At 38.4% G+C, this 27,999-nt stretch overlaps 1 protein-coding gene across 2 annotated transcripts; it reads left to right on the top strand.

Annotated features, from left to right (window-relative positions):
- On the top strand, positions 1 to 27,997 carry LOC115620590 (3-hydroxy-3-methylglutaryl-coenzyme A reductase). Of its 2 annotated transcripts, none has more exons than XM_030513900.1 (6): positions 1 to 583; positions 22,215 to 22,812; positions 23,812 to 23,899; positions 23,967 to 24,542; positions 25,028 to 26,701; positions 27,130 to 27,997. In XM_030513900.1, the coding sequence occupies exons 2-6, from the start codon at positions 22,377 to 22,379 to the stop codon at positions 27,212 to 27,214; spliced, it is 2,859 nt and encodes a 952-aa protein (XP_030369760.1). In that variant the 5' UTR covers positions 1 to 583; positions 22,215 to 22,376; the 3' UTR covers positions 27,215 to 27,997. The 2 variants fall into 2 exon arrangements, with proteins under 2 accessions (XP_030369760.1, XP_030369761.1); XM_030513901.1 differs by lacking the exon at positions 1 to 583 and adding an exon at positions 22,020 to 22,137.
- Positions 27,998 to 27,999: the final 2 nt, after the last annotated feature.

Genomic DNA, 27,999 nt, shown 5'->3' with positions numbered 1-27,999 from the left:
TGAATGAAGCTTAGTTTTTAATTGTTAAAGCTCAAAGGATACAATTCCAATCAATGTGCATCAAATCAAAGTTGTTCAATTAAAGCCAGTGCTAATCGTGCAACTCAACTTAAACGCAAGTCGCCGAATAGCTTCATAAGAATTAAAAATCAAGTGCACGACGTACTAGGCAACAACAAAGAGCCCTCAGCACCAATAACAATTTTTTTCCGTTTTATCAAAATAATAGAAGAAAACGAAATTTCACACCCTGCTTCAATGCAATGCCAACACAAATGTGCTGCAACAACTGTTACATAAATGTTATAATTATTTATTAAACCTTACAAAACGACGAACAAGTATGTTGGCTAGTTTGCAGCAAGTGCAGATAAACAGAACTAATAATACGCGTCATAATCTTCTAGTACAAGTAAAAAATAATACAAATTGAAGCGCCACTCCAGTTCAATTATTGTTATAGCTGTTAATATACATATAGATTAAACGGAGAGTCACGAAACCAAGCGGTGTTTGCATTTTGTTTGTGGAAGCGGCATTTAAAGCGTTACGGGGCGCATTTTCCATAGCAACAAAAAGCAAGGTTAGTTCTATTTTTATTTACTTTAATATCTAATACTTAATTTGTTCTGCTATCAGCTGCTGCTTGCCACAAATTATCCAACTGGCCATGTGAAAGCATCTGATTGGCAATTGATCGCAAGAAGACGTTACAATTAGAATAAATTTATGCTCGAATCGTTGACAAGGGTACTTTAATGAATTCGCTAAGTGGTCTATAATTTGGTTAGATTCAAAGTTATGCAATTTGCTGGCTGATTGTGAAAGTAGTCCAAAAAGTCAGCGCGTTCTTATCATGGATATTGTTCTGTGCTGCATTAAAAGTTCTTTGCTTTTCCATTAATATTTTTTTATATCAGCCATGTGCAACGCATGTTGATCCACTTTCTCCAGCATTTTCTCAAGTGGATTTCCTGGAGCTGCACTTTAAAGAAGTCATGTGCGATTTCTATTATGCCATTCGAAACAAAACGAAAAAATAGAAAAAACAAATATGGTAGAGGCACAGCCTGTGGCAAGTAATCGTATCCTGTTGCGCTGTCAACTTTTCTCATTTCCTGCAACTGTCGACAACTCTTCGACGTACTGCCAGCTAGAAACTCAAAGTCGAAGTCCGCATAACCAGCAGTTGATTTCCTTGGACGTTCACTAAATAAAATGAGCGACATCTGGCACGCACAACCAGGCGGCGGCTTCGGCGGCAGTGGCAACAGATAAGAAAAATGAAAGAAACAGAGGCTGGAATTTCGACAGGGGCGGGCAAACAGCTTGAACGTTACAGTTATGTGAAGAGCAGCAATTGAAAAAAAATAAATAAATACAGAAAATCCCATGCCGTGCCCCAAAACAAAACTTGTATTGATGGCGACGCGGCTGGGGCTATTAAAAGCAAAAGTGAAAAATACCGTCGAGCCACTGATGTGCAACTTTAGCAACAACAACAGCAACACTAACGACTGCAGCAAGTGCATTGTCGCCGCATGTTGCCTTGACAACTTCGCAACTTCCTTGTCTTTGTCTTGGGGCGTGATGGCTGTTGTGTAAAAGGCGAAAAAAAAAACAAAAATTGAAACAAGCCAACTAGAAATATGATTTAATTTCAAGTCAATCCACTTAGCAGCCACAACAGCAGCGCCAGCGCCCAAAACACTTCGACTGTGTTGCTGTCCATCGTCGCACACGCAACTCTCGACAAATTGCGAAAGAGTTTCGGTTTCAGACTATTATTGTTGTGTCCAAGCCAAAGTCAAAAGCGGGCTGCACGCCGCATACACACACACACACACATACACATCCATATGTACATACGTACATATGTAGGCAGGTATGTGTGTATTTACATTGATTCGAATTCCAATTTATTTATGCGGTCGCATCGCTGGCGATTTCATAACCGTCCATGCTGCTCTCACCGCTGCCGTCGTCGTCATTGCTCTCTGACGCGACGCTACGATTTTGGTTTTTTAAACAAATTTATTTTTCATTTAAGGTTTCTTTTTTTGTGGCACGCTGCACGCCTAAATATAAAGTTTTATACAACGAAATGTGCTCTCTATACATACCCAAATGTATGTATGTATGTATGTATGTAATTTTGCTTGAGTTACAACAATAGCAATAGCAACCAAAAGTCGTTTCAATGTTGGTAACTTTCTCCACCTGCCAAACCGCGTCTGCGCAGCTCCAAAAGCAACAGCAGCAGCAGCAGCAACAACAACAACAACCAGAGCGTCGAACGAAACAACGAAGGCGCGCGCGCGCGCGTGTTTTTGTACGCGTGCGCCGTTGCCGCGTTATTTTGTTACTGTTGTTGCTTCAGACGAGTTGGCAACAAAACTTACACATTTGTCATGTATTTGATATGCTGTGGACGGACTATGGACTATGCAGGCTCTTAATAATAAAAAGTTGCTCACAAAATTGCGTCGTCTTCGTCAGTGGCTTCGCCGATTACGCGATTTTGTTTTGATCGCATGCAAAACTCTTGCGATTTTTTGTTGCTGTTGCAATTTATTCAGCATTGGCATTTCCAGCATACCTATGTATGTAATTGTTGTTGTTTGCTCTACAAAATATTAGCCACCTGAGTCAGGGCACAGGGCATACATACATACGTAAATACATACATATTTTTATTACTGGCGCTAATAAAGTGTTAATGGTTTTGAAGAGAGTTTTGAAGATGAAAGTTTTGACAAGTCTTGTGCCAAGTGCGCATTTTCAAAACCGCCCGGGGCTGGCCTACTCGTATAACCATATAGATGTTTGTACCTACATATATTGAGCCGAGACCTTCAAATCGCATTAAAGTGCAACCTTTACATTGAAGTTGGCGACTTCCGCTGAACAAAGGCAAAACACCTTCCGAAATGGAGGCCAACAGCTCCAATGCAAACAACGCAGAGCGTTTGTTAAAAGACATACGAGCCAGACGGACAGGCGACGGCCACGATGACGGCCTACATGTTACAAGAGTTCCAGCAAAGTCATAAAATAGCGTAATAAAAATGATGTTCGATTAAATCAGTCCATGAAAGAGGCAAACGGCAAGACTGTGCGTCGACGGTGTTGGTGTCCGCTACACCACACTCATACACACGCCACTTAAATTCACTTTGTAATGCAAATATACGTTGCACAAACACACACACATACATACATATATACTAACACACGCCTCGGCTATAAACATATCGAAGTTTATGGTTATTAGACGCGCATCAGCGCCATCAAAACAGGCAAACATTGAAAGAAGCCAGCAACAGCAACAAAAACAGAAGCAACAGCTACAACAACAACAACAACCAGCCAACATTGGCAGCCAAGCCTGGCCAAGCCAACAAGTTAGAGGCTGCATTTGTCGCTTATGCAAATTTCAAGCTAATATCTTAACTGTGTGTCGACCGTCAAGAAAAGAGGTCAACTTCCAAATATAATAAAAATAAAATGGAAAAACTTCAAGCTAGCTGGCATTGATGCCTTTTTCATGATCAGGGATCAAACCGCAGAACATTAGCACTAAAAAAGAGAAAGATATATTATCTTTAACTGTTAGTAGTCATTACGTTCAGCAGAGTTCAAAGCTCAAACTGCTTGACTTCAGTAGAAAAATTCCCAAATGAAAAAAAATACAAACACTTAACTAACACTCGAAACATTTGAAATTGTTGTTGAACGCCTTGAATGCTGATGACTTTTAATGGACAAATTGTGATCGTCAAAGCTGGCTGCCCGACTGCCTGGCTGCCTAGCTGCCTGACTTTGGCCCAAACAGACGACAACGCATTCCGCAACATTCCGCGCCCAAATGCTAGCAATTACGACTATCTACATAAATACCTACGTTCGTACTCGTAAAATGTACATACTCGTATGTGCACACTTATTTTCTGTACAGTAAAAATTCGAACACCAATCAAAAGAGTCTGAAAGTCTGAAAAGGCAAGTCGGAATAAAAATTGCCTGTGAATGTTTACGTAATATAGAATAGTAATAAATGCCATAACAGTTCACAAGCCTTAAATATTTATGATTATTCATAAAGCCTTTTACCTCAAAACGCAACAATATTGATGTACTTGTATATACTTATTTTGCTTTTACATCAAATGAATATCGCTACATATTCTTTTTCAAGGATTTCTAATAGTGCTCATTAGCCCCACTCTAGAGTCTAGACTCTAGACTCTCCCATATTGTATTAAGCTTAGTTTGCTTTAATCACAACAAGGATAGCACTATTCCATTCATAATATGCTTAGGTTCTAGAATATTGAGGTTATTTTAAGTTTGAAAAAAACTACAATAAGGATTTAAAAAGGATTTAAAGAATTGAGTCCTTTTTCTGAATTCGATTAGCTTATGGAAAGTTGAAACTGGAAATAAAATAGTTCTTCAAAAAATTATTGACTTAGTCAGTTTTTAAAAGTCTCAATCATGGTTCAAGATTTCAAGAAGTCGGATTTCAATTCGTTATATTTTTTATAATTAATTAGATACTTGCAACAATCAGACCTGTTGTTTAAGCTTCCACAATGTTGTTCAGTTAAAAACATGTAGAAATATAGCTGATACTTATATCGAAATCGGTAATACTAAATATGTAATTAGTTATTTTTATCTGCATATTATGGGTATACGTATTATTAGTGCTAAAAGGCACCACCTTTCGACTCGCCTAAGCAATGAGGCATGACTTTAGCAAACAATCGGCTCGTTCCAGTCTGCTGGAAAAAGTATATCTAATATAATATAAGGGTATAGTTTTAATGTTTGTTTCTATCGTAAAATAAAATTTTTAATGATATTTGACTAAACAAATTGAAGGAACAAATTGAACGAACAAATTGAAGGAACAAATTGAACGAACAAATTGAACGTTTGGAACAAAAAAAGGTTAATTTGCCATTTGAGCCCTTTAACATGCCTTGGCTTTATTTTAATGGAAAGTTGCTTATATGGAGTCTCGCCCGTTCCTCTCCATATTGAACGGGTGTACTGTGTTTCGATTTGTCTGCGTGCTTCGTATCAAATGGCATAATCAAGTTACTAAGTGGGTGCCATGCAGAAGGCTCATACAGCTGGCAGGTCTATCGTAAATTCAGGCACGTCAACTTCATGGCAGTCCCCCTCCCAGACCCATTTGCCATGCCGGATGCAATTGCAAGTGGCGGCGTCAGCAATTTGTAGGCCGACATACGCACCAAGCCGTGGCACAGACGTCGCCAGCAGATATGAGCAGCCCACTTGGGCCCACTTGGGCCACCATTTGGTGGGCCGATGTCGTCCCCAAGTTGCGACAAAATGTGCGTTCATGTCTCTGTCACAAAAGCCACGGCCTATGTTTTATTGCCAGTTGTGGCCGTCTCCGCTGGTACGTGTATTTGCGTTGGCCAAACACTGGACAGCAGCGACGCTGACTGCAACTGCAGCTGCCGATGTTGGCTGGCCAGCTACAAGTATATCCATTGACTGCACTTGTCTACGCGTTTACGTTGGCGCAATTCAAATATTTGTTTTGTGCAGAAGCTGCTGCCAAGATTTTCAACGGCTGCTGTTGTTGTTAACACACTGTCAATAGTGTTTTTTTTTTTTAATAAAGTATGCACATGCATAATGTTTTTATTAATCAAGCAAACTTATTCTATGCTTGTCTATTTGACAAACTCTCAAACAACTCGCCCGTTGCCCTTTTTCTCTTTATTCACATTCGTTGAACATGCACATAAATATGTGTATTGTGCATCGGTATTGTTTGTAATGTTGGCAAAAAAAAAAAAAAAAGAAAAGACCGAAAACCAGCCCCACTTCAAATTACTTTCAAGAACACGCACCGCGCCGCTCAAGCGCAAAATATTAAGGAAACAGGCCTTAAAATGCGCGTGCAGACAAACAATTACGATGATGATGATGACCCTCGCATAGGCTTTATAATTAAACTTCAAAGTCAAAATTGTGTTATTAGTTGGCATGACTGATCGATTGAGTGAATGAATAAATGAATGGCCAATATCAATAGCCAATGCAAATACTATTAATATTGTTGTCTTGCACATCTATACAATTATTTATTTTGCAGCGCAAATTGTGTGCACAGCTGAAAAAAAAATGTTTGCAATTTATTAAATTTTGATTTTCATTTTATTAATTTCCCCCCAATTGCGAACATGCGGTGGTTCAGTGGGCGTTACGCGAACATCAAGCAGAAATTTCCATCGGAAATGGCTGCGTACCGACGGATATTGCACAGAGATAACACCACATGCCCACCTACCTATACTACTAACCCACAAGTACTCAAATATAAGTATGTATGTGCAGATGGTACACACAATCCCTATATTTGTACATATAGTATGTGTGTATGTCGGGGGTCGTTGCAGAAATTTGTGGGCTTCCATTCACTCAAAGATATCGAAATAGGTTTCACGATTTATACCAAGTGTGGAGGAAGCTAAAAAGTTAATGAAAATACTCGTTACGTGTGTATTTTGTAATAATTATTTTAAATTCCTTCTTAAGAATATTACAAGATTGTTGTGCCAAGACTTTGTTGAAGATATTCTTCTTGTTTAAATACTTAAACCGCATGTTGCCATAGAGACACAGCATCTTCGTAGTTCTACATATTTGAAACACGAGCTCTCTATATGTAATACAATGGACGTGCTAATACTAATGAATAAAATAAACTGTCAAACTGTTTGGCAAAATTATATATATGCCAGAAAAAAATGGGATAGAAAAAAATCCTCTTATTAGCGCCTAAAATTAATTCAGCTTGAGTGTTGTTTCAGAAATTTCTGTCATAAAAAATGTTTTACAAAAACCGATTATTCTTTAAGGCAGGCTCTCCCGAATACTCTTCAATTGCCTTATTCTTCAATCAATTACTTTAACGTATTAGAACTTCATAAAAGTATTATTGTATAACTACTGCAAGAACTGTAACTGTAAGAAACAAATCACATTTATGGAATTTCAGAAACAATTTCCAGCGATGCAAAGAGCTATTCTATTATATAATCTTTCTTAGAACAATTCTAGCTGTTTATCTTTAAATTGGTTTGAACATTTTAATTGAATTCTAGCAAATAGAATACCCATAAACAATATAGATTTGGATGATTTACAGCTTTTGTGTTTTAATGAAAGTGTGCACATTTGCATTTTATAGTTTGTGTATCTAGATTTAGGCGGGTTCTCTTTGAATTTTTTATGGCTATAGAGTCAAAGATGTTTGCTGTTCAGGCATAGTAATACATATTTATCCCAAAAACTGGTTTGAAATAAAAGAAGTTCAGCGATAAGAGCTGTAAGTGTATACTCGTGTAAGAATTAAACAAGTTTGGTTATTAATATGGCCTTGAACTGTTTTATATAAGCACATGTGCAGAATCTGAGGCTAAATATTAACTCTAAAATAATCGAAAGCCTTTAGAAAGATGGTCACAAACTTGTCGACAAACCCACAGTCAATACAGCTTGAAAAATATGGGCACACACAGCCACACCCACTCAGCCACGTGCACTCAAATCAATTTCTTGCACGCCTCCTCCGACTGCCTCCACCCTAAAGAGGATGAAGGTGGTCTGGGTCTACCCAGCATGGGTAGCCAACCAGCTAACCATGTAAGCAAGCATGTAGCCGTGTAATATGGCTATGATTGAAAATTGAAATTGCATCCGGAAAAGCTCACAGAGACTCGACATTCCTGTTCTCTTCACTTACGGAGTATACCGTTCTAGAAGAGATGTTGGGCAACCAAAAAAGGTCTTAAAAAGTGTGTTTGTATATAAATTCCTGATTAAAACGTTGAGATGATGCATCCTTAGTTCCATTCTCCAAGCAAATTTCAAAGCTTTCTCGTAGCTTTGCTATATCTTTAGGTAACTAATGCAACTAATGTGCCATTTTACTTAGCGAATCTTATCGGTCTTGCCATCTTTTTGTAATGCTGCTAGGGTATAAAATTGGCGACGCTGGAGTTTTGATTGACTGTTGACTGTTTTAGTTGTTGGTCTTTGCTGGCACAAAGCTTAAATTCAAATTTCCATCCGCACAGACGAGCAGGCAGGCAGCCAACCAAGGCAAGTTTGGGCACTTTGCGAGCATTTATGTTACGAGTATGATGAGCACTCCGACGATGATGTAAATGATAATAATGATGTGTTACGTGCAAGTGTGTGTGTGTGTGGCTCAGCGTGTGTGTTTGTGCTTGATGTGGACCCTTCAGTTTAGCAAATATCAATTTCCTAGTCATCACTAGTCCTTTGACAAGCCGTTTGGCTTTAAAAATCACATAAGAAATCGGAATCGAACATCACAAACAGGAATTAAATAAAATATCAATTATTTACTAAATTTCTTATTATTAGTAACCACTAGTGACAAGTTTTTTCAAGTGACATTTACTTGGAACCTTTTTGCCTTTTTGAATATATGTATGCGTGTAGTAAGCATGGGATGGCTTAACTATTTGAAATCTTATGAAATATAAATCACAGTTTTGAAAAGGCAATTGGTGGATTCCTCTAATTCACAACAAAAAGAAAGAAACAAAAAGACAGGACAGCTGAATATTACACTTTGCCTTATCAGTTAACTTTGCTTTAGCACATTCAATTGTGCTCTAATAATTACATAATTAAAATTCTTAAACTTAAATAGATGACAAAGATTTGAGAAGAGTAACCACTTTACAGGCTTTTTTAGAGTTCTGCTTTTACACTGTTTTTTTTTACAAGATTTTGATTACACAAAGGGTTAAAAAATTAAAAATTGGTAACATATATGTTTACACGACTTTATTCCATTTAGCGTGATTCATTTTGCATATTATTAATGTCTTTTTTTACACGGTTTTTTTTAACACGAGTTTTTTAGGAACCATGTACCGTGTAAAAACAGCATTAGGTGTATTTCGTTTATACACCAATATATCTACCATCAAAGGCTAACAGAATGAAATAAGATTAGCATATACAAGTAGTAGTCATGGTGAATGTTTTCGAAAATTCTGCACAGTTATATATATTTTATATTTATATTTTATATGATAAGCTAATGAGTTAATTCGAAAGATATGGTCGTCTGTTAAAAAATGTTGTACCATAACAGGCCCCCAACTGACCAATGTGATAGCCAAAATCTTCTTAGTGAATCATTCATAGAAACGATTGGAGAGTTCTTAAGCCCGTGGAACTGTGAACATGGAATGAGAATTTTATTCCATTTCAATATCCAGCAACAGCAAATTAAATAAGCACCTGCGTCGCGCGTTTCATAAAATTCTGATTAGTAAGCTAACTGGTTTATAAGCATTTACTAGTGTAAGAAACTGCAGGGATGCGGTTTTTGATTAAAACGTTGATCAGCAGGGCAAGCGATGCTTTTGGCAGAAATGCCTAACCAAGCATGAAGGCAGCTTCACTTAGCATTATTGTCATTAATATGCTCATGGGACAGACACACACACACACTTAGGTACATGGACAAGTGCATATCATGTGAATGATGAGGCCAAAACTATCTCAGCAAAAATCAAAAATAAAAAAAACCCAAAACAATAAAGTCATACCCCAAAGCATCGTCACTCTCTAAAGGCGTTTGACACTTGACTCATATGTGATTGGATGGATGGTTGGATGGATGGATGGCGCGTGCTAACAATTTTCAGACCTTGAAGAGCGCGAGCGTTAAGTCGACTCCAAAATTATCGCCAGCCATCGTCAACGTTGGCGGCGCATTTCAATTATAGTTTATTTAATTATTGCTTTGATTGCTTCATTTGTTAACAAAAGCTTATTCGAAACAACAATAACAACAACAACAGCAAAAGACACTCAAAACTAAAATTATATGCAAACCCTCGCCGCCGTGTTAATGGGCTATTAGCCGTCTCGGCGTGTTTAGCCATGCAGCCAATTAGTTGCATTTAGTTGCGCCGGCTAAATGCATGCAATAAATTTTACAACAACAGCAACACAACAAAACATATCTTAAAAGATATCCACGGCTTAATGTCGAAATTAAATACCCTGCTCCTTTTTTTTCCAGCAGAAAGGATTTCCATTTGCTTACTTCTGAATACACAGCAGAAATAGTTTTTAAAACACTGCTTCTGCTTCAAACTACTTGATATTAAAGTTTTATCCGACTAATCTAATGCAATATATAAAGTAAATTGTTAGTACTACAATGTTGTGAAGGTGAAGGTATTGCTTAAAAATAGTGGTCGCTGCCATACCCCCAAGGTAAAAAGTCTTGGTTTTGAAACTTTATCGCAGCTGGATCAGATATATACTAAATATTTGAAGGACATTGGCAAAAAAAATCCATTCAGAAAGAAACCGCTCCCGCTTCCCAAGCCTAAAGTGTTGTATAAAACTATTTGAGGTAGAATATTGATAAAATAAATTCAACTTTTAAACAACTAGTTGCTATTTAAGAAAACATAGATTATATTTTGGAAGAAAAGGGAACCACTGTAAGCGCGGGCATTACCTCCAAAATTACACTCTCACTCGCTGGGTAAATGAAATTGACAAAAAATGCAAAATATTAATATTAATATTATTCAATATATTGAATCTCCTCATTCCAGCAGGCTCATTTCTTCCTCATGCCAAACACAACTTATCCTTTCCTTTAAGCTGGAAGGGTATAACAAATGCAGTACCAAATTCGATTCACGTGTCTTCAATGAATTTCATTGCTTTGCTTTAACATTTATATATTTATGCTGTTTCATTAACAAAAGCAAAAGTTGGAAACTTTCTATTTCGTTTGGGTTCCGGTTTTGGATGTCGTCCGCCGATCTCTGCTGACCAAACCAAGCCCAAAACGCTAAGAAACAGACAGCGCTACCAAATCAATAAACAGTCGCACATTTGGGTCAATGTCAAATGCCTTGTTAATGCCCGATGGCTGATGTCTGTGCTGATTAGCATCCGCTTACGATATGGGCGCCTTTATGTGAGTGCGTGAGCAACAACAACAACAACAAAAACAATAACGGCAGCATTTGGCTTATTGTTCTGCTTCACCAACATGTCCAACCTGCATGCACGTTTTACAACATCATTAACAACAATGTTGATTTAATTTTAATTTCAAATCTTTGTCTTTTAAAACTTTTGGCGCTCAACGAGGAAGCAATACAAAAACAATAAAGGCCGCTCAACTTCTTTGATCTGTCCACCAACTGTAAAGCGTTGGGAGTGACATTAACTTTAAACTTCCACATATGTATGTATTTGTTGCACTCAAATACACACATACTAGTACATACTTGGGGATGTACATATGTACATGTATGTATGTATTCCATATACTTTTTTGGCAGCTTAGCTCAAAGTTTTTCCTCTCAACAGCATACAAATTAGTCGAGTTTTTTTGTTAGAAAGTAAAACTGTTTTTGCTGCTTCTTCTTTACTTCTGCTACTTTTTTATTTAATTTATTTATTTTGCTGCCTCTTAGCGTTAGCTGGCAACTTTTACTTTTCTCGAGCAACTTGTGAATTACACACACACACATACACCATACATAAAACACTTACATACGCACAGAGAAAAAAAATTATTTCATATTTGTTTCTTTGCCGTTTTAGCCAAAAACTTGACTTGTTTAATGGCCTTACATTAATTTTCTTCTTTTAAAATGTTCAATCTTTCCCAACTTGCTGCAGTTTTGTTTTCTGCTTGTTTTCCTTTTATTATTATTTTTATGGCTAATTGGTATCAAGTGCGCCATAAATCGCGCAACTTATCGTAGAAAGATGTTGCTGATAAGGGCATCTTGTCTGCCAGGTGGTTATAAGATATAAGATTTTTAATTGCGCAAACTTAACTGCTCTCTGCCCGCAGCTGCTTTGGACGATCCCCATTATATAGTATGCTTCGGCACTGTTATCTGACAAATCAGTTATAGGCATTGCAATTATAAAATTGTTTATAGCACTTGGAACATTTAACACGTATTACTTGTCTGGATAATTATACTAAAGTATCATACTAAGTGCGTCGTTAATAGTGTTTCATGATCTTCATCTCAAACAATCTAAGCAATTAAGCACTTTTGATTCAAGTTTACTTCTTAAAATATATCCTTCAAATATGTAGAAGTACCCCATATAGTTCACATGCTCCTCAAACTGGTTGCTTACGAAGGAAACAGGCTCCTCATTTGCTGAAAATGCCTGTGCCTCAACCGCAACGTTGATCTTAGGGAATAAAAAGCTGACACTTGGGGATGGGTCTGGAAATTAGTTAGAGTGCTGGAAGTGCTTCTGTACAAAGCATTATTCATCGCTCTATACTTTTGATCGAATGTGACAAAAGCTTTCTAAATGCCAATATGCAAAACACTAGCTGAAGCAATCAAATTTTTCATACTACTTTTCTAGTTCTAGCCATCTCATCTTATCTCAGTTCATTATTTTTGTTTTCACATTCATATGTTTCTACTCCCATACTATCAACAAATTAATATAATCTACCCTTGGCCAACATTCAAAACTAATTTGGAGCATCCACGTTTGTTTTTATCAGTTATGGTCTTCTATTTGTAACCCAAAATTGATCGAATATGGTAATAAATCAACCACGAATATACAAATTGTAATAGTTCGGTGGGAACATGGTGTAACATTTTTCATAAGCCCGTTTTTTAACTGCTATATCAGTACACAAATTTTGGACACATAAAAACAAAGTTGGCCACAAATTCACGTGCAGCTTTGAATCTTATCATAATTAGAGCAGCATTAATAACTACATTCGAAAAGTATGTGCGAAAAGTAAACTTTTCAAAAGGTGCTTTAGCTTTCGGAATATGAAAAAAAACCGTAGAAAATTTTAAAATACCAAATTTTCTTAAGGTATCTTAAGAAGACTCAGTTTGCACCGATTGGTATGATGTTAATGTTTAAATAGACACAATTCATTAATATGCCTCTAAAATGGGTCTTTCAGCAAGATAATGAACCAAGACACTCCTCGAAGCTGGTCAATAATTGGTATAACGGCGACAAATTATGGCCGATTGAAAACTTTTGGATGGAGCTACAACGTTGAATTGGTACAGAAACGTTTTGAAATGCCGACCAGTTATGGGAATTTACAAACGCGGTATTAGAATCCTCTCGAGATTTAGGGAAAACTTAATTCAAGTAACGTATACATCGTATACTTATTTCTTCTAGTTAAATATTATGTATACACATGATCATATAATATTTACATATATATGATTTGCTGATTGTCCAATCGTACAGAAGGAAAAAAAAACATTTGTGTATATGTACGTCACAGATATCTCTTTCTCCCAAATTTCGCCCGAAAACCAAATTTTGGTGCCATAGAAATTTTTATTGGGAGGTTTCATCTCTCTCAGTCAAAGAAATTTATCCAATTATTTAAAACACTAGTACTCACTCAAAGCAGCCAAAGCAACGGAACAATTAAAATGTTTGCTTGGTCCTAATTAAATATTAAATGTTTCGAACTTGATATTTTTCTAAGATGAATTAAATGAAAGTACCAATTGCGTACTTGAAATTGAACTTATAAGAAATGACTAATGAAATGAATTCTAAACCAGTACTTATCATTTTGGCCACCGTTTTGTAAAGCATTTCTTTATTTTAATGATAATCTATTGTAGTTAGGTAGCAACAATCGCTTGGCTATCAGTGTTTAGACAAATGTTAGTAAAGGTGAAGTGATTTGCTTCCACGTCAGGATGCCGAATGAATGAATATCCATCAGCCGCCACAGCCGCCGAAAGTAGGCAACGCTGTATGCATAACAAAACAATACTTGTATATTCATTTACGATAATCATAAAACGAACTTCGTGTGCGAAACAAAATGAAAAACAATATAATAAAACCATTAACGGGAATTGCTTACGGTCTGTCTTCATTCGCATCGAGAGAATCATTTCGTTCCGCTTATATAAGAATCGGTTGCACGCAATTTAATTTCACCAGAAATTCCCATTAATTACCTCACATGTCTGTCTGAGCCAGCCATATGGAATGCATTTGGCATCCTTGACACTCGCCCTGAACTCGGAGTGCAAAAACACACACCAGCATATGCTTATAATACTGCAATGCATTGCTAATACACAAGTTTTCATAGCCACATAAATTTATTTGAATAAAACAATAAATGCACCTGAAGCAAAGGAAAGTGGTGTGGAAAAATGGCTGGAAATCGAAATATTTCTGCTTAGATCATTGTTTGTACATTTAACGGCGTGCTGTTTGCGGTCGTTCCTCGATATATAAACAAACAAGGCGCACAAGAAATATTCACTACTTGAGGCGAAAAGTCCAGAAACAAGAAAAATTAGCAATACCAATAAATAAAATCATGAAAAACGTTTTGTATTATAAACATGCAGTGTGCCGAAATGCTTCAATGGCGATCGAACTGCGTAGATTTGTTGTGCGGTTGTTGCAAACTATTTATAAAGCCACATCACCAGCACCAGCCGGTAGCAACAACAACAACAACCATAAGAAATTATAGGCGCTAATTGCGTTTCACATTGAACTTTTGATACACGCTTAGCAGAAATCAAAATTAAAATTAAATTGTCCAAAAAGGGGCCAAATAGTTGGCCAAATTCCATTTCAACTATTTTTGGTGCAACCTTCACATTGTAAATTGAACTAAAAACGTGCAAATAAACCTACTTTAATACATTTGTACATACATACATATACTCGTATAACACACACATGTACATACCCCTCACAAACTTGGTCAAATGTGTCAGTTGGCAGCAAAAAACAACGCCTAACTCTGCACCCGTTTTAAATGGCTCGCTCTTTGCAAGCCGTAGAAGGCAACACTGCAGGCTTCGTTTTATATGTAGGTTAGTGCCGTAATGATATGAAAATATACAAAAAGCAGTTAATATGCCTAAATAATACGTTAATACGCCTCACTACTCAACTAGCAAAATAGCTTTTGTTTTTCTAATGGCTATACCAATTAAAGTAGCAACTTTCTTATGGAGTGTCTATATATTTGTGTTGGCTTTAGCAATTTGTATAACAATTTTACTCCCTCGGCCATGTTCTTGCGATAGAAGAGTCTTAGTAGCCAAATGTAATGAGAATATTAAATAAAATTGCTTATCTGAATTTTTCATAAAAATCGGTCTAGTTCCTTCTATTCTTTATTTTCTTTATAATTTCCTAATATAAGCCCAGAATATAGAGAGAATAGTAATTGAAGTTTCTTGTCTACATTTTGATCACTTTTGTTTCACAAATATTATCATATAATTTCTTAATATAAACCTCATTGCCTTCTTTGGATCCAATTCTCCCCTTTCAGTCCATTTTCTTGACTGTTCATTCGTATCAAGTGGCCCTGTGTTTCATCCATGGGCTTTATTGTTATGAAATATCAACAAACCCTTGTTTTTCGTCCAGTTCCAGACTAAAGATGGCAAACAACTTGCACACACACTTCTTACTTCTAAATTGTTCGTCAATATGGTGTAAACGGTTCTTTTTAAAACGTCTACCAATTCTGCAATCTCGCGTATTGAGTCGTTAAGTCAGCGATCTATTTTTGTAATCTCTTCACTATTTCTAGCCCGTTTAAGCTCTGCCACCCAATACTTTACTATTTTAATCCCAGGAACGGACTCCCAGTTCGACTTAGATATTGCTTTGGCCTTTACTTTATTATTTTACATAACGATGACGAATTTAGTAATGCTCACAAGTTCAATCTATTCTTCTTTAAACAAAGCGAGAGAAGGAAAGTTTACTCTTATCTCATATCTACCAATTCAATATTGGTTTGTGGATATAAAAAACTTCCTTCAATGAACAATTTCGGTATTTTTAACTATGAGCTATGAACTATAATATACGTATTTGTTTTTATGGATATTACTGGAGCGATGCAGCGATTTACACTCAAATTCGATACAGATCGACTCATATGTTTACGACTGTCCAAATTAGATTAACACGCCGCGTCGGTTGTAAGCTACTGCGGAAATACTGCCTTTTTTTCATTTTACCCAATAACCGTCGTCTATATAGAGCCTGACGAATGCTATCCATTTAACACTTAAGCACTAAACAATCAATACTAATGCTAATTCTGATATTGAATTAAAGAAAACAAAAACAAGCAGTAAAATCAAACGACTAAACGGAAATTTTATTTAGCAAGTCATGCGATTCTTTGCCGAAATGAAATAACGAGAAAAGTCATATTCTTTACCCATCCACCATCCACCCACGGACCAATAATCGAAAAGACAACTAACTGGTGACTCATGCGAAATTATTTGGCCTGTTGCTTGAGAATCCAATTCTTGGTACGTAGCCTCTCTCTGACAATTGCAAGTTTTATGCGCTGTGTGCGCCCGCCGCAGACTTGATGGGCATATTAATTAGGGGCCATAAATTGGTGATGCTAGCCCCTAGTGTTGGGAATGCCCGCGTCAGCACGATTTTTCGCAGAAAGTCGTGGCAGTAAAGTAAAGTAGGTAAAAGCTGCTGTCCCCACCTCCACCCCCCAAATATGTAACAATGGCAATTGCTCCCAGTCCTGCACCCGCGAGTGCCCTTCCCTGCCGCCATGCGCCATCGTCGTGGGCGCAACTTTTGTTTTGTTATTGTTTTTGTGTGTTTCTTAGTTGATATATATGTATATGCTTGTGTTGGTACAGAGAGAGAAAACTGAAGCATCGAGACCAAAAGTTCGATTTTTAAACGTTTTAAATCAGCTGAAGTCCAAATAAATTGGTAAAATAAAAAAATCAACTGTAGTCCAATCAAGTCATATAAAGGAATAGGTAAATCAATTAAATATTCAAGAAGTGTTCGAACTAGACTGGCCATATATGTACATCAATTATTTTTTGGAATTACTTGCATATACTATATAACAAATGGCATTATTGAAAGGAAGCTATATTCATATATTTTTCAAAACGAAAACTCGTTAAATACTATATAGGGCGGCACTGGGGAGATTTATCTTGTTAATATCGATTAGATATAATTGTAATTTTAATTTTTTTAGGCTTTTTACTCTTTAATTTTATTTATTTTAAGTTCTCTATTGTATTTTATTGATTTTCTTTACATCAACATACTTGTTTATTGATGAATTAAATAAATATAGTTCTTAGACATATATTTGAATTCAAACTAAATTGAACAAGTTGGATACTTTGGGGTAAAATTTAAAATAACTTTTCTGCTCCCAACTATTTTTATAAACTGGACCACAAGTTTTTTGAATTTGAGCCACGTTTTCAATGAGAGGCCATTGTACAGACAAAGAATCCACAAAATAAGAGATGGCAAGCAAGGGAACTACAGAGCACATCCTTCCTGACATCAAAAGAATCGGTATGCCTTCTTCAGGATTCTTACCCCCAGCAGCGCTTGCAAAGGCTGGCCAGGCCGACTCTAGATATCAAAGGAACCACTACGTTATAAAACTGCACAATAAGCAGAGATGTGAGGAAGATAATGCAGAGGAGTATAGCGTAGGACACCTTCTTTGTTATTATCTTCTAAACTATCATCACACAACCGAAGATTTACTATTTAAAACTATATCTCTGCCAAAGAAAATTGTGTTGGAATAGCTCAGGCTTTTCTGGAAATTATTGAACGGGCATGGAAGTGGCTTTCGCTAAACCTTAGATTGACATTTTTCTAGCAGTGTTTGTATTTTTTTGTACAAGTTCTCTTTCAGTTGCCTATTTTTGTAGGCTTCCATTACATGGTTGTGTGTGTTTGTGTGTAAGGTTGAGGTCGACCGCAACATCCGTTTTGCGAGTGCTTTCAAATGTAAACGAAAAAGTATGCAAAACAATACAGCCCCATACACACACACAAAATGTTTGTTGGAGCTGTCCAAATGCAAACAAAAAGCCTCGCTGCCTTTTGCTACAACTTCCTCGAATTGTGTTTTGTTATTGTTGTTGCACATCCCATTGCTAAATTTAAACATTTCGCCATTCAACAGATTTATCTGCTGCTTAGCACACTGTGGCCCTCTTACGAGCATATTGTTCATACTCTTGCTGTTGCCTTCGTTTTATAAAACAAAAATATACATTTCGAATGAAACATCATTGTGCCAAGCATTTAGCAATGCGGTCGGTCGCCCAGCATGTCATCTTTTCACGCCCAACTTGATGGACTTTTAATAGCAAACAAATAAACGATTTGCCCGGCAAGTGTTCTACTCTTGCTGTTGCTGTTGCCATTGTTATTGTTTGTTGTTTGTATTGCTTCAACTTAGCAATTATTGTTTTGTATTGCTTTGTTCTATGAAAAATGTGCAAAAAAAAAACAATGTTGCTCCTCATCTCTTCAACACCACTTCAATTATATTCAATGAGTATTCGTTCGCAGGAAGTGGAAATTATGCAAATGTATAGATGTGTATAGATGTGTGTGTGTGTGTCTGTGTGTTCATAATCTTAAAGTTCTTATTATTGCAATTAGTGTTGCTATCGTAGCTTTGTGTATTATGTCAGCACCATAGCCGGAAAATTGGTTGCACATTACAATGCCCAAGTGACGTGCGCATGGGGTCAACAATCTTTTTATTTATAAGGCTCAAATAAACAATTTCAATTATTCTGTTTACGCAATGAAAAATGGCCCACATTTACAGGAGTGACGCACACTTGGCGATGAAAATATTAACTTACATTTGTTTGTTTAAGAGGATATTCATTTTCAAAAACCCTACTGTAAGCAAAACGAGATATTTACTTTGCAGGAGGAAAGTTTTTCCTTACAAGAATTTCTCTAAATGTGAAGCAGTTACTTTCGTACCAACCTAATAACACCAATATCACCACCAAAACCCCTTATGTGGCCACAAATCAATCCAAAGTTTCCAAAATTAAGTTTTCCCATTCAATTTTTTACTACGTTGTTCACTGATCATTCAGATAACTTTGTTTAATTCCTGGCATTTCTCATTATTTACCAACCCTAATGAACATGTTTATATAATCAACCAATTGCTTTCTAATTTAAAATCGTAATTTAAACAGTCCAAAAACACTTGGGGAATTATGTCGCAAGCTTGTCGTGTGGCATCAAAAACGTGTTGAATCGCACGTATATCGATTTCAAAACAGCTAACGATTTAGCAAACCATATTGAATATTCGATGTCTAATTATTTTCAATTACGTTGCTTTACATAATAAAGTAAAAGTGTGTAAGAATTTGTGGCCAATAAACGTGTTACATTGCACTTACTTACAAAATTCTTTAAAAGGTATGGACAGAGGAGAGCTGGTTCCCAAATACCTTTCTAAACCATAACATGCAATATTCCCGATATTCTCACGAAACTTTAAACATATCATTAAATAGTTAAAGTAAAGTTTTATGCGCATTGCTTAATCTTGCTACGCAAATGCTCCTAGTTTTCCAATTCCCCGCCCTACTTCCTTAATCTGTTCACACAATTTCAAAGCTATACTTTCATCTGAAATTGATTCCAAATCGCGCAATCCTAAGATTGGGATTGATTGCTTCCCACGTTTTTAGTACCGATAGGCCTGTCAATAGTTTTCAAACTTTAATGTAATTAACATAATATCGGCAGAAATAATTGTCATCTACCAAAACGAATTGAATGTCACGTCCCATTATGCGGTAAATCCCATAAAAGATGCTAAACACACCATTTATTGACTGTAGATTAGCGTCATTGATATTGCGGCGGGAGAGTTCATAGACCAGTTCCCATTAAATAACCACAAATAAATATTTAAACAAATTTAACGGGTGTGCATATCACGACCATACTTTAGTTTGTTTGAATAGAGTGTGCGAATTCTATGAAAAAACGCTACGAAAGTTACGAAAAAAAACCCAAAAGATTTGTCATTGAAAACCTAGATACATAGTTCAGGGTGCAGGGTTATATTATTATAATTATACAAAAATATATGTAATGTGAACAATGTGTTATAATGTTAATAAGTATGACACAAATATGATTTATGACAGATTTGATATACATTTGCATTAACCAAGATTTTAATATATATTGAGTGAAAAAGAATTGACAAAAAGAGAGAATTATCCCAAAAGGGCCCGAGCTTACAACGAATTGCCCTTTCCAAAATTCCCTTTCTCTAGCTCGATACACCTTTCCCTTTAAAAAATGTCCGAAGAGGTAAACTTCTTTATTGTTACCAACCTCTTACCAATGAGCCATTAATTTTTCCAAGTTTGGAAAGAAAAAAATAATCGGATGCAGCTAAGTCCGGCGAATAGGGGGGTGAGAAAGTAATTCCAATTTCACATTCCATTAATTTTTATTTTATTTTTAAACTTGACTTCCTTTTTTTAAATTGAATAACAGAAAGCAGATGGTTTTAGAGTAAATTGGGACTCCACCAGCTGCTCTTTCTAGGTACAAGATACAAGGATGTTAAATTATTTTTTACCTTCACTCGAATTGGCTAAGAAGGGACCTTGCTCCTTATCGTAAGCTTGCTTATCTCTTGCCAATTTCAACTAATCTAACCGACGGCACTTTCTGTTATTTATAATTTTGGAAAAACCTGCAAGCTTTGAACCTCCCGCTATTATATAACGTGCTACTACATCATTAAAATCTATATATGTATGCATTTGGTATATTTAGTGGCATTTTATTTGAGCCACGGTGAATAATAACAATTTATTTTTGGTAAACCATTTCTCTGTTGATACAACTGAGCTTGTTGTTTATGCTTTACACTTTTTACGACCCCCAATGTACGTATAGTGTGATGTTTACATTCATTGTTCAAAGGACGGCCGAACTGACGGGTCTGTCTGGTATTTTACGACCCAACACAATGGTTTCATATTACACAAGTCCCAGTCCCAGCCCCAGCAGGCGCTAACTAGCCTGTCTAGCGGCATTTGATTTATTTAATTTACGAGTATATGTTGGCATCTGGAACATGAGAGTGAGTTACGAGCTAGAAGTGCGTACAGTCAAGCAGCTTTATAACAAACTCTCTTAGCTGTCCTCCCACACCTTCTATAACTGATTCCATGCAGAAAGTCTTGAAAGGGTCTTCTTCATAAGCGACACCACATTTATTCTGAACAATCATTTTATCAGGACTCTCTTCCTTAGTAGTTTAGCGAGCTTAGTGATCCTTGACTTGTCCACATTGAATAAAAATATAATCTTCGCGGCGTGTTTTAAAGAAGTTCAACTGTATTCGGAGCAAGCAACGACTGCCACTTGAGAAGCGTTGCGCCGGCGCATAAGACAAAGTGCTGCCTGATACTAACAACACCCTTTAAATATTTATGGCGCGTCGTCTAATGCCGCTGCTTCCCTATTAGTCTCTTTCTCTCAGTTTCTGTGCCGCAGCCAGGACGCTTGGCCATGCCGAGCACGTCTGGAAGCAGACCAAGGCGTACGATCGTTAAATCAAGATTAGTAGCGCACAAAACACTTGATGGCTTAATTAAAGCGACCAGGCGTGCGAGCGGCCGGGCGTGTCAACTACTACTAATGGCGCCTTGGCATGCGGATATTACGGGCTTATACTATCAATCACAGGCACCGGGTTTTTATATATACCTGCCTGCTGCCCGCATGCCTGCCTTTCTGCTTCTGGTTTGTGGCCTGGCACGCAATGCGCTCCAAGGACGCATCCAAAAGCCGCTTAGTGTAATAACAAGAGCATCAACTTTTTTGCTGCATCAATTTGTGGCTCACTCTCGGCTGCTGGGCCTGCTCGATGGCTCCCTTTGCTTATTGAAAGCCGCTTAGGTTCAAGTCCGTTTCATGTCCCAGCAGCAAACAGCTTTCCTTTTCCGGCCCCGCTGCCTTCCTGAATATGTCAACAGTTTAATCGATAAATTTTGCTGCTTTAGTTGTTAATATCATTTCGTTTTTTATTATTTAGTTTTTTTTTTGCCCCTTTCATGTCGCTTAGTTGTGCGCACGGGCTTAATAAATTACTAGCATGTAGTGGACACGCCAGTTTGCAGTGCACTCTGCGCCATCGTGGAGGTCTGGCAGGGCCCATTGGTGTGAATTGATTTCAAAATTTAAGAACACACACACGCCACGAAAAAAACTAAACGATTTGCTCTCCTTTTTTGCAGTTCACAAAAGGGAATAAATAGAAAACGCAGGACGCGTGCACAAAGCATTGAAAGGAGGAGTCTCATCACAAAGAGTGGAATTAAAAAAGCCTGGCCCACTCGCTGGCCATCCACTAGAATAATACAAGAAAAAAAAAAACAATAAAACTCAAGACAAGAAAAATGATTGGACGCTTATTTCGCGCTCATGGCGAATTCTGCGCCTCACATCCCTGGGAAGTGATTGTCGCGCTACTCACAGTAACTGCCTGCATGCTGACAGTGGACAAAAGCACAACGCTGGACACAAGTGGACTCAATAGCGGGGCAGTCAGCGCCAATGTGGCCGCAGCAGCAGCAGGTTCAGCGGCCAGCGCGGAATTTGGAGGCTCCCCAGTAGCCACAAACGTGCCCACTTCGACCGGAGCCGGCGGAACAGGATCAGCGGGATCCAGTCGCCACAGTCGCTGTCATGGCTGGAGTCAGTCTTGCGACGGTCTCGAGGCGGAATACAATGCTGCCGATGTCATTTTGATGACCATCGTGCGCTGCACGGCGGTACTCTATTGTTACTATCAGTTCTGCAGTCTGCATCGACTTGGCTCCAAATATGTGCTAGGTATGTTGTAAAAACAAATCCTCATTCACTATAAAGAAGCCTTCCTACAAAGAACTTCAAATCAGATATCCGATTCTGTGAAACTACAATTTATAATGCCCTTTAATTGAAATGATAGTTACGGCTTGTGATTGAGAATAGTGATTGAAAAAGATGATCGGGCATCTATTATCTCATCCAAAAGATGATGTAATGAGGGAGCATTACGACGATAAATTATCATGCCGATAAAGACATCCTCAATCAACTTTGATTGAAACTTAAAATATTGCTGATAAAGCCCGGTATAGATAACAAGAAAAAAAAGCCACTTTAAGAAGATGATCGAACAATGTATCCATTCTACAAGAAACGAGTATGTCTTTAAAAAGTTACATTTATTGATCAGCTTTTTGCCAAGTTATTTGAATAGACGATTAACAGTTTTAAAGACTCTCTATTCATAAATTGAGTTCAAAATAATAATTTATTTTGTGCGAGTTTGAAAATATGTACCATATGCATAAACAGAGGGCCGGGTCATTAGTATTATTATTGGTTAATTATCAAACGACGTCTCCGATACTGTTAACACCCTCGATAGTGAATTAGTATTAAACACTAGACATGTTTTTCTACGTTTTTGAGACCAGCTGCTATCATTTTTTCTGTCATCCTCCTCGAGCCCCTTGGACAGCGTAAAATCTATTGTTGTTTGGGGATTGCGTCACAATTTGCTAAATCTATTAGCGCCCGTCTACCACAAGTAAAGTTTTAGAATTAGAATTATTTCTTGTGTTTATTCTAACGAAACTACTTGGACTGCTGGACCCTGGCAAGTCTCAGTTGCCACGGGCGCGTGTGTTTGACCAATTCTAGAATCTCGCTTGGTATTCGGCCACGCCACCATGGCATTTCTCACCTTCGCTCTAAACGATTCAACCTTTAGTGCCAATTTGGGTTGGACACACATTTCATTTCTCTTATCTATGTACTTACCTTCTCATATTTATTTCACAGGCATTGCCGGCCTCTTCACCGTATTCTCAAGCTTCATATTTACCACAACTATTATTAAGTTTTTGGGCAGCGACATTTCGGACTTGAAGTGAGTACAAAAAACCCCTCTGTTTAATTTTCATTTTTTCGACGACTAATTGCCAATGTATTTACAGAGATGCCATGTTCTTTTTGCTGCTGGTCATTGACCTGTCCAATTCCGGTCGCCTGGCTCAGTTAGCGCTTTCGGGCAGCAACCAGGCCGAGGTAACGCAGAATATTGCGCGGGGACTAGAGCTCTTAGGACCCACCATTTCACTTGACACCATTGTTGAGGCACTGCTGGTGGGAGTCGGCACTTTATCGGGCGTCCAACGCCTGGAGGTGCTCTGCATGTTTGCCGTGCTTTCGGTGCTGGTCAACTACGTAGTATTCATGACATTCTATCCAGCCTGTCTGTCGCTAATCTTCGATTTATCCCGCAACGGCGTGAACATGTCTCTGGTGCGGGAAAAGGCCAAGGGCTCCTTGTTGCTAAAGTCGTTAACGGAGGAGGAGCAAAAGGCTAATCCTGTTTTACAGCGGGTTAAGCTCATAATGACCACAGGTCTAATGATTGTGCACATCTATAGTCGCGTAGTGTTCTCCAGCAGCGACTATGACGCAGTGGACAAGACTCTATCACCAACGCTCAACCTCAATGTGAACAACAATCGGACTGAGTCAGGCGAGTTCACTGAAATCATCATTAAGTGAGTATACACTGCACAAATTTCATATAGTTGTAGTATTTTTATTCAAAGTATATTTTTAACTTCACCTCCTTAAAATATGGGAATAAGTATATGTATTAAAAAAAAAAAAAAATGTATCTAATCCATCTTACAAATGATGCACAATGTTTAATATCAAGGGCGTAGGCAGGGGAAGAAGAACTGCCGTTCAGAACAGCCAAGCTTGTATCGTATACTGTTTATATTATTGGTTCTTGAGGATGTACTAAAACGTAGTTTTTCAAATAAATATGCATAAGATATTTTTTAAATGCATCGTGCATTATTTTATCAAAATATAAATTGTTTGGCCCCCCCCCTTTGGTAAAAGCTGCCTACGCCCTTGTTTAATATGCCTTTAATATAGAGCATATTGTTTTGTTTTGAATTACTATCCCACTACAAAATTCTTTTTGCTCCTCAACATAATCTTAATTTTATTTCATCTGTCCCTCTGCTTCCAGATGGCTGACAATGAGCGCGGATCACATTGTAATCTCCATAGTATTAATCGCCTTGGTCGTCAAATTTATATGCTTCGATAATCGCGAGAATCTCCAGGATCAAATACGTCAATCTCAATCCTCCACGGTGGCCATAGCAGCCAAAGCATCACAGACAACGCCGCTGCACGGATCACCCTCTCAGGACAATGAGCAGGCTATGGCGCTGACTGCAGTCCCTCGCATAGTCGAACCTCCAGCACCTGCACGTATACCGCTCTTCACGATTGAGGAACAGAGCTTTGTGCATACGGCCTCCCAAACTGATTTGAGTGCCACTGGAGAGCAACTTTTGCCACTACGTCAGCGAATGAGGCCCTTAGAAATGCCTCCGCGCCCCCTACAGGAGTGCCTGGACATATTAAACTGCACGGAAGAAGGTAGCGGCGGCGCTGCCACTCTTAGTGATGAGGAGATCATAAGCATTGTCAATGCCGGTGCCCAACATTGTCCGCTATACAAAATTGAAACGGTGCTGGATGATCCAGAGCGTGGAGTTCGGATCAGACGTCAAATTCTGGCCGCCCGGGCCAACGTTCCAGCCAGCGTTATCGAGGTGCTTCCCTATCAGCACTTTGATTATCGTAAGGTGATGAATGCCTGCTGCGAAAATGTGCTTGGCTATGTGCCCATACCCGTGGGCTATGCTGGACCCTTGCTGTTAGATGGTGTGCAATATTACGTGCCAATGGCCACCACCGAAGGGGCGCTTGTAGCGTCCACAAATCGTGGCTGCAAGGCGTTGTCGGTGCGCGGAGTTCGTTCTGTGGTCGAGGATGTGGGCATGACCAGAGCGCCTGCTGTTCGTTTTCCGAGCGTTGCACGCGCTGCCGAGGCCAAGAGCTGGATCGAGCAGGACGTAAACTATCGAACGATCAAGACAGAGTTCGACTCCACCTCGCGTTTCGGCCGCTTGAAGGATTGTCACATTGCCATGGATGGACCTCAGCTGTACATACGCTTCGTGGCACTCACTGGCGATGCCATGGGCATGAACATGGTCTCCAAGGGCGCCGAGATGGCAATGCGTTGCATTAAGCGACACTTCCCCGATATGCAAATCATATCCCTGAGCGGCAATTTCTGTTGCGACAAGAAACCAGCTGCCATCAATTGGATTAAGGGACGTGGCAAGCGTGTTGTCGCCGAATGCACGATTCCAGCGCAAACTCTGCGCTCCGTTCTGAAAACAGATGCGAAAACCCTGGTGGAGTGCAATAAGCTAAAGAATTTGTCGGGCAGCGCCATGGCGGGCAGCATTGGTGGCAACAACGCCCATGCAGCCAATATGGTAACAGCCGTGTTCCTAGCCACCGGGCAGGACCCTGCTCAGAATGTTACCTCAAGCAACTGCTCGACCGCCATGGAGTGCTGGGTGGAGAATAACGAGGATTTGTATATGACATGCACAATGCCATCTCTGGAAGTGGGTACAGTGGGCGGCGGCACAGGGCTGCCGGGCCAAGGCGCTTGTCTGGATCTGCTGGGAGTACGCGGTGCGCATCCCAGTCAGCCGGGTGACAATGCCAAGAAACTGGCGCAAATCGTGTGCGCTACCGTCATGGCCGGAGAATTGAGTCTGATGGCGGCGCTAGTCAATAACGATCTAGTCAAAAGTCACATGAGGCATAATCGGTAAGAGTAAGTTATAGAAATAATAGGGAATAGACAGGGCTCAACGGTGTTTAGAGTGAACTGTGGAGATAATTACTATCTAACTATAACAATTACTTATTATGATTTTAAATCGTTCGAAACCGAAACATTCGGTTGAAATTGTTGATTAGATTTAGTTTTCCTTACAATTACCCGCATACGTTTCTAGAGATAACTCAGTCCTAGTGTTATAATGTAAGGTTTCTTGAAACAGTTCATGATATATAAACCAATGTTTAGTTCTTCAGAAACCTTGAAATATGAATTATATACCAGAAACTGATCGGAATCTGTCCTAAAAGCGTCGCGTACTGGGTTTCAGACCTCTAGATATCAGCGGGAAAACTTTACCAGTTTTATACACACTTGTGTGTTAATATACCATTCCTTTTTTTCTCTCCTTGCAGTTCCTCCGTTGCAGTCAGCAGCAGCAACAATGGCACCAACAACCCGCTTAACGTCACCGTGTCCAGCTGCAGCACGATTAGCTAAGAGCTAATGAAGCTGGGGCGCTGGAGTGGCCCAGAATATCTAGAAGTAAACTCACTACTTGCTACAGATTGGCGCGACTGGAGCAGCAAGGCGCCCTTCCACGCAGGCTGTTACTCCCGCGCCTATTGCGCAACTCTATTTTAAGCGTTATTAAATTAATGAATTAAATTTACTGAGCGCTTTGGCCAGGCCAATCGAAAGTGTTTAAACCGAATGGTTCAAAGCCCTGTTGCCAAAGCTTTCGAACGCAGAGTCTATTATAGCGTAGGCCTATTAAGTAGTGGTAGGTCGCCGCCTCCGCTCCCAAGAGCATTCAAAGGCGGCGGTCATATTGTATAAGTGGTTAGCGGTCGTCAGTTTTATACATACAAATTTTAAATGTTGCATTAGCTGCTGTACTAGAGCAACGTTTCAACTTCCAATTAGATTGTATGTGTACAATAGAAACAAAAAACACAAAAATGAAAAACAAATTTAATATTTTTCTACGTATGTATTTTAGTGCAAGCGCAGAACTTGTAAAAAGTATTTTTAAGAGAATTGTAGAGCTAATGGCATTCGCAACTTTTTTCCCCAAGTTTATAATTAAGCTTAAAGTGACTCAAAATCAAATTGAAACTCTAGTTGAAACGAAAAATGCAAATATTTAAATTAAATTTCGTGTTGTTGTACCTTAAATAATGAAAGCGTCGTTTGTGGGACATATGCATAGAAATATATTCGAAAGCGATATATAGTATGTATTTTTTAACACACAAATAAACATAAACTTAAAATAGTAAAGT

Source organism: Scaptodrosophila lebanonensis, unplaced genomic scaffold (genome assembly GCF_003285725.1).
Source record: "Scaptodrosophila lebanonensis strain 11010-0011.00,11010-0021.00 unplaced genomic scaffold, SlebRS2 tig00000024-arrow-pilon, whole genome shotgun sequence".
Classification (NCBI taxonomy): Eukaryota; Metazoa; Arthropoda; class Insecta; order Diptera; family Drosophilidae; genus Scaptodrosophila; species Scaptodrosophila lebanonensis.
This window is presented reverse-complemented; position numbering and strand designations above follow the sequence as displayed.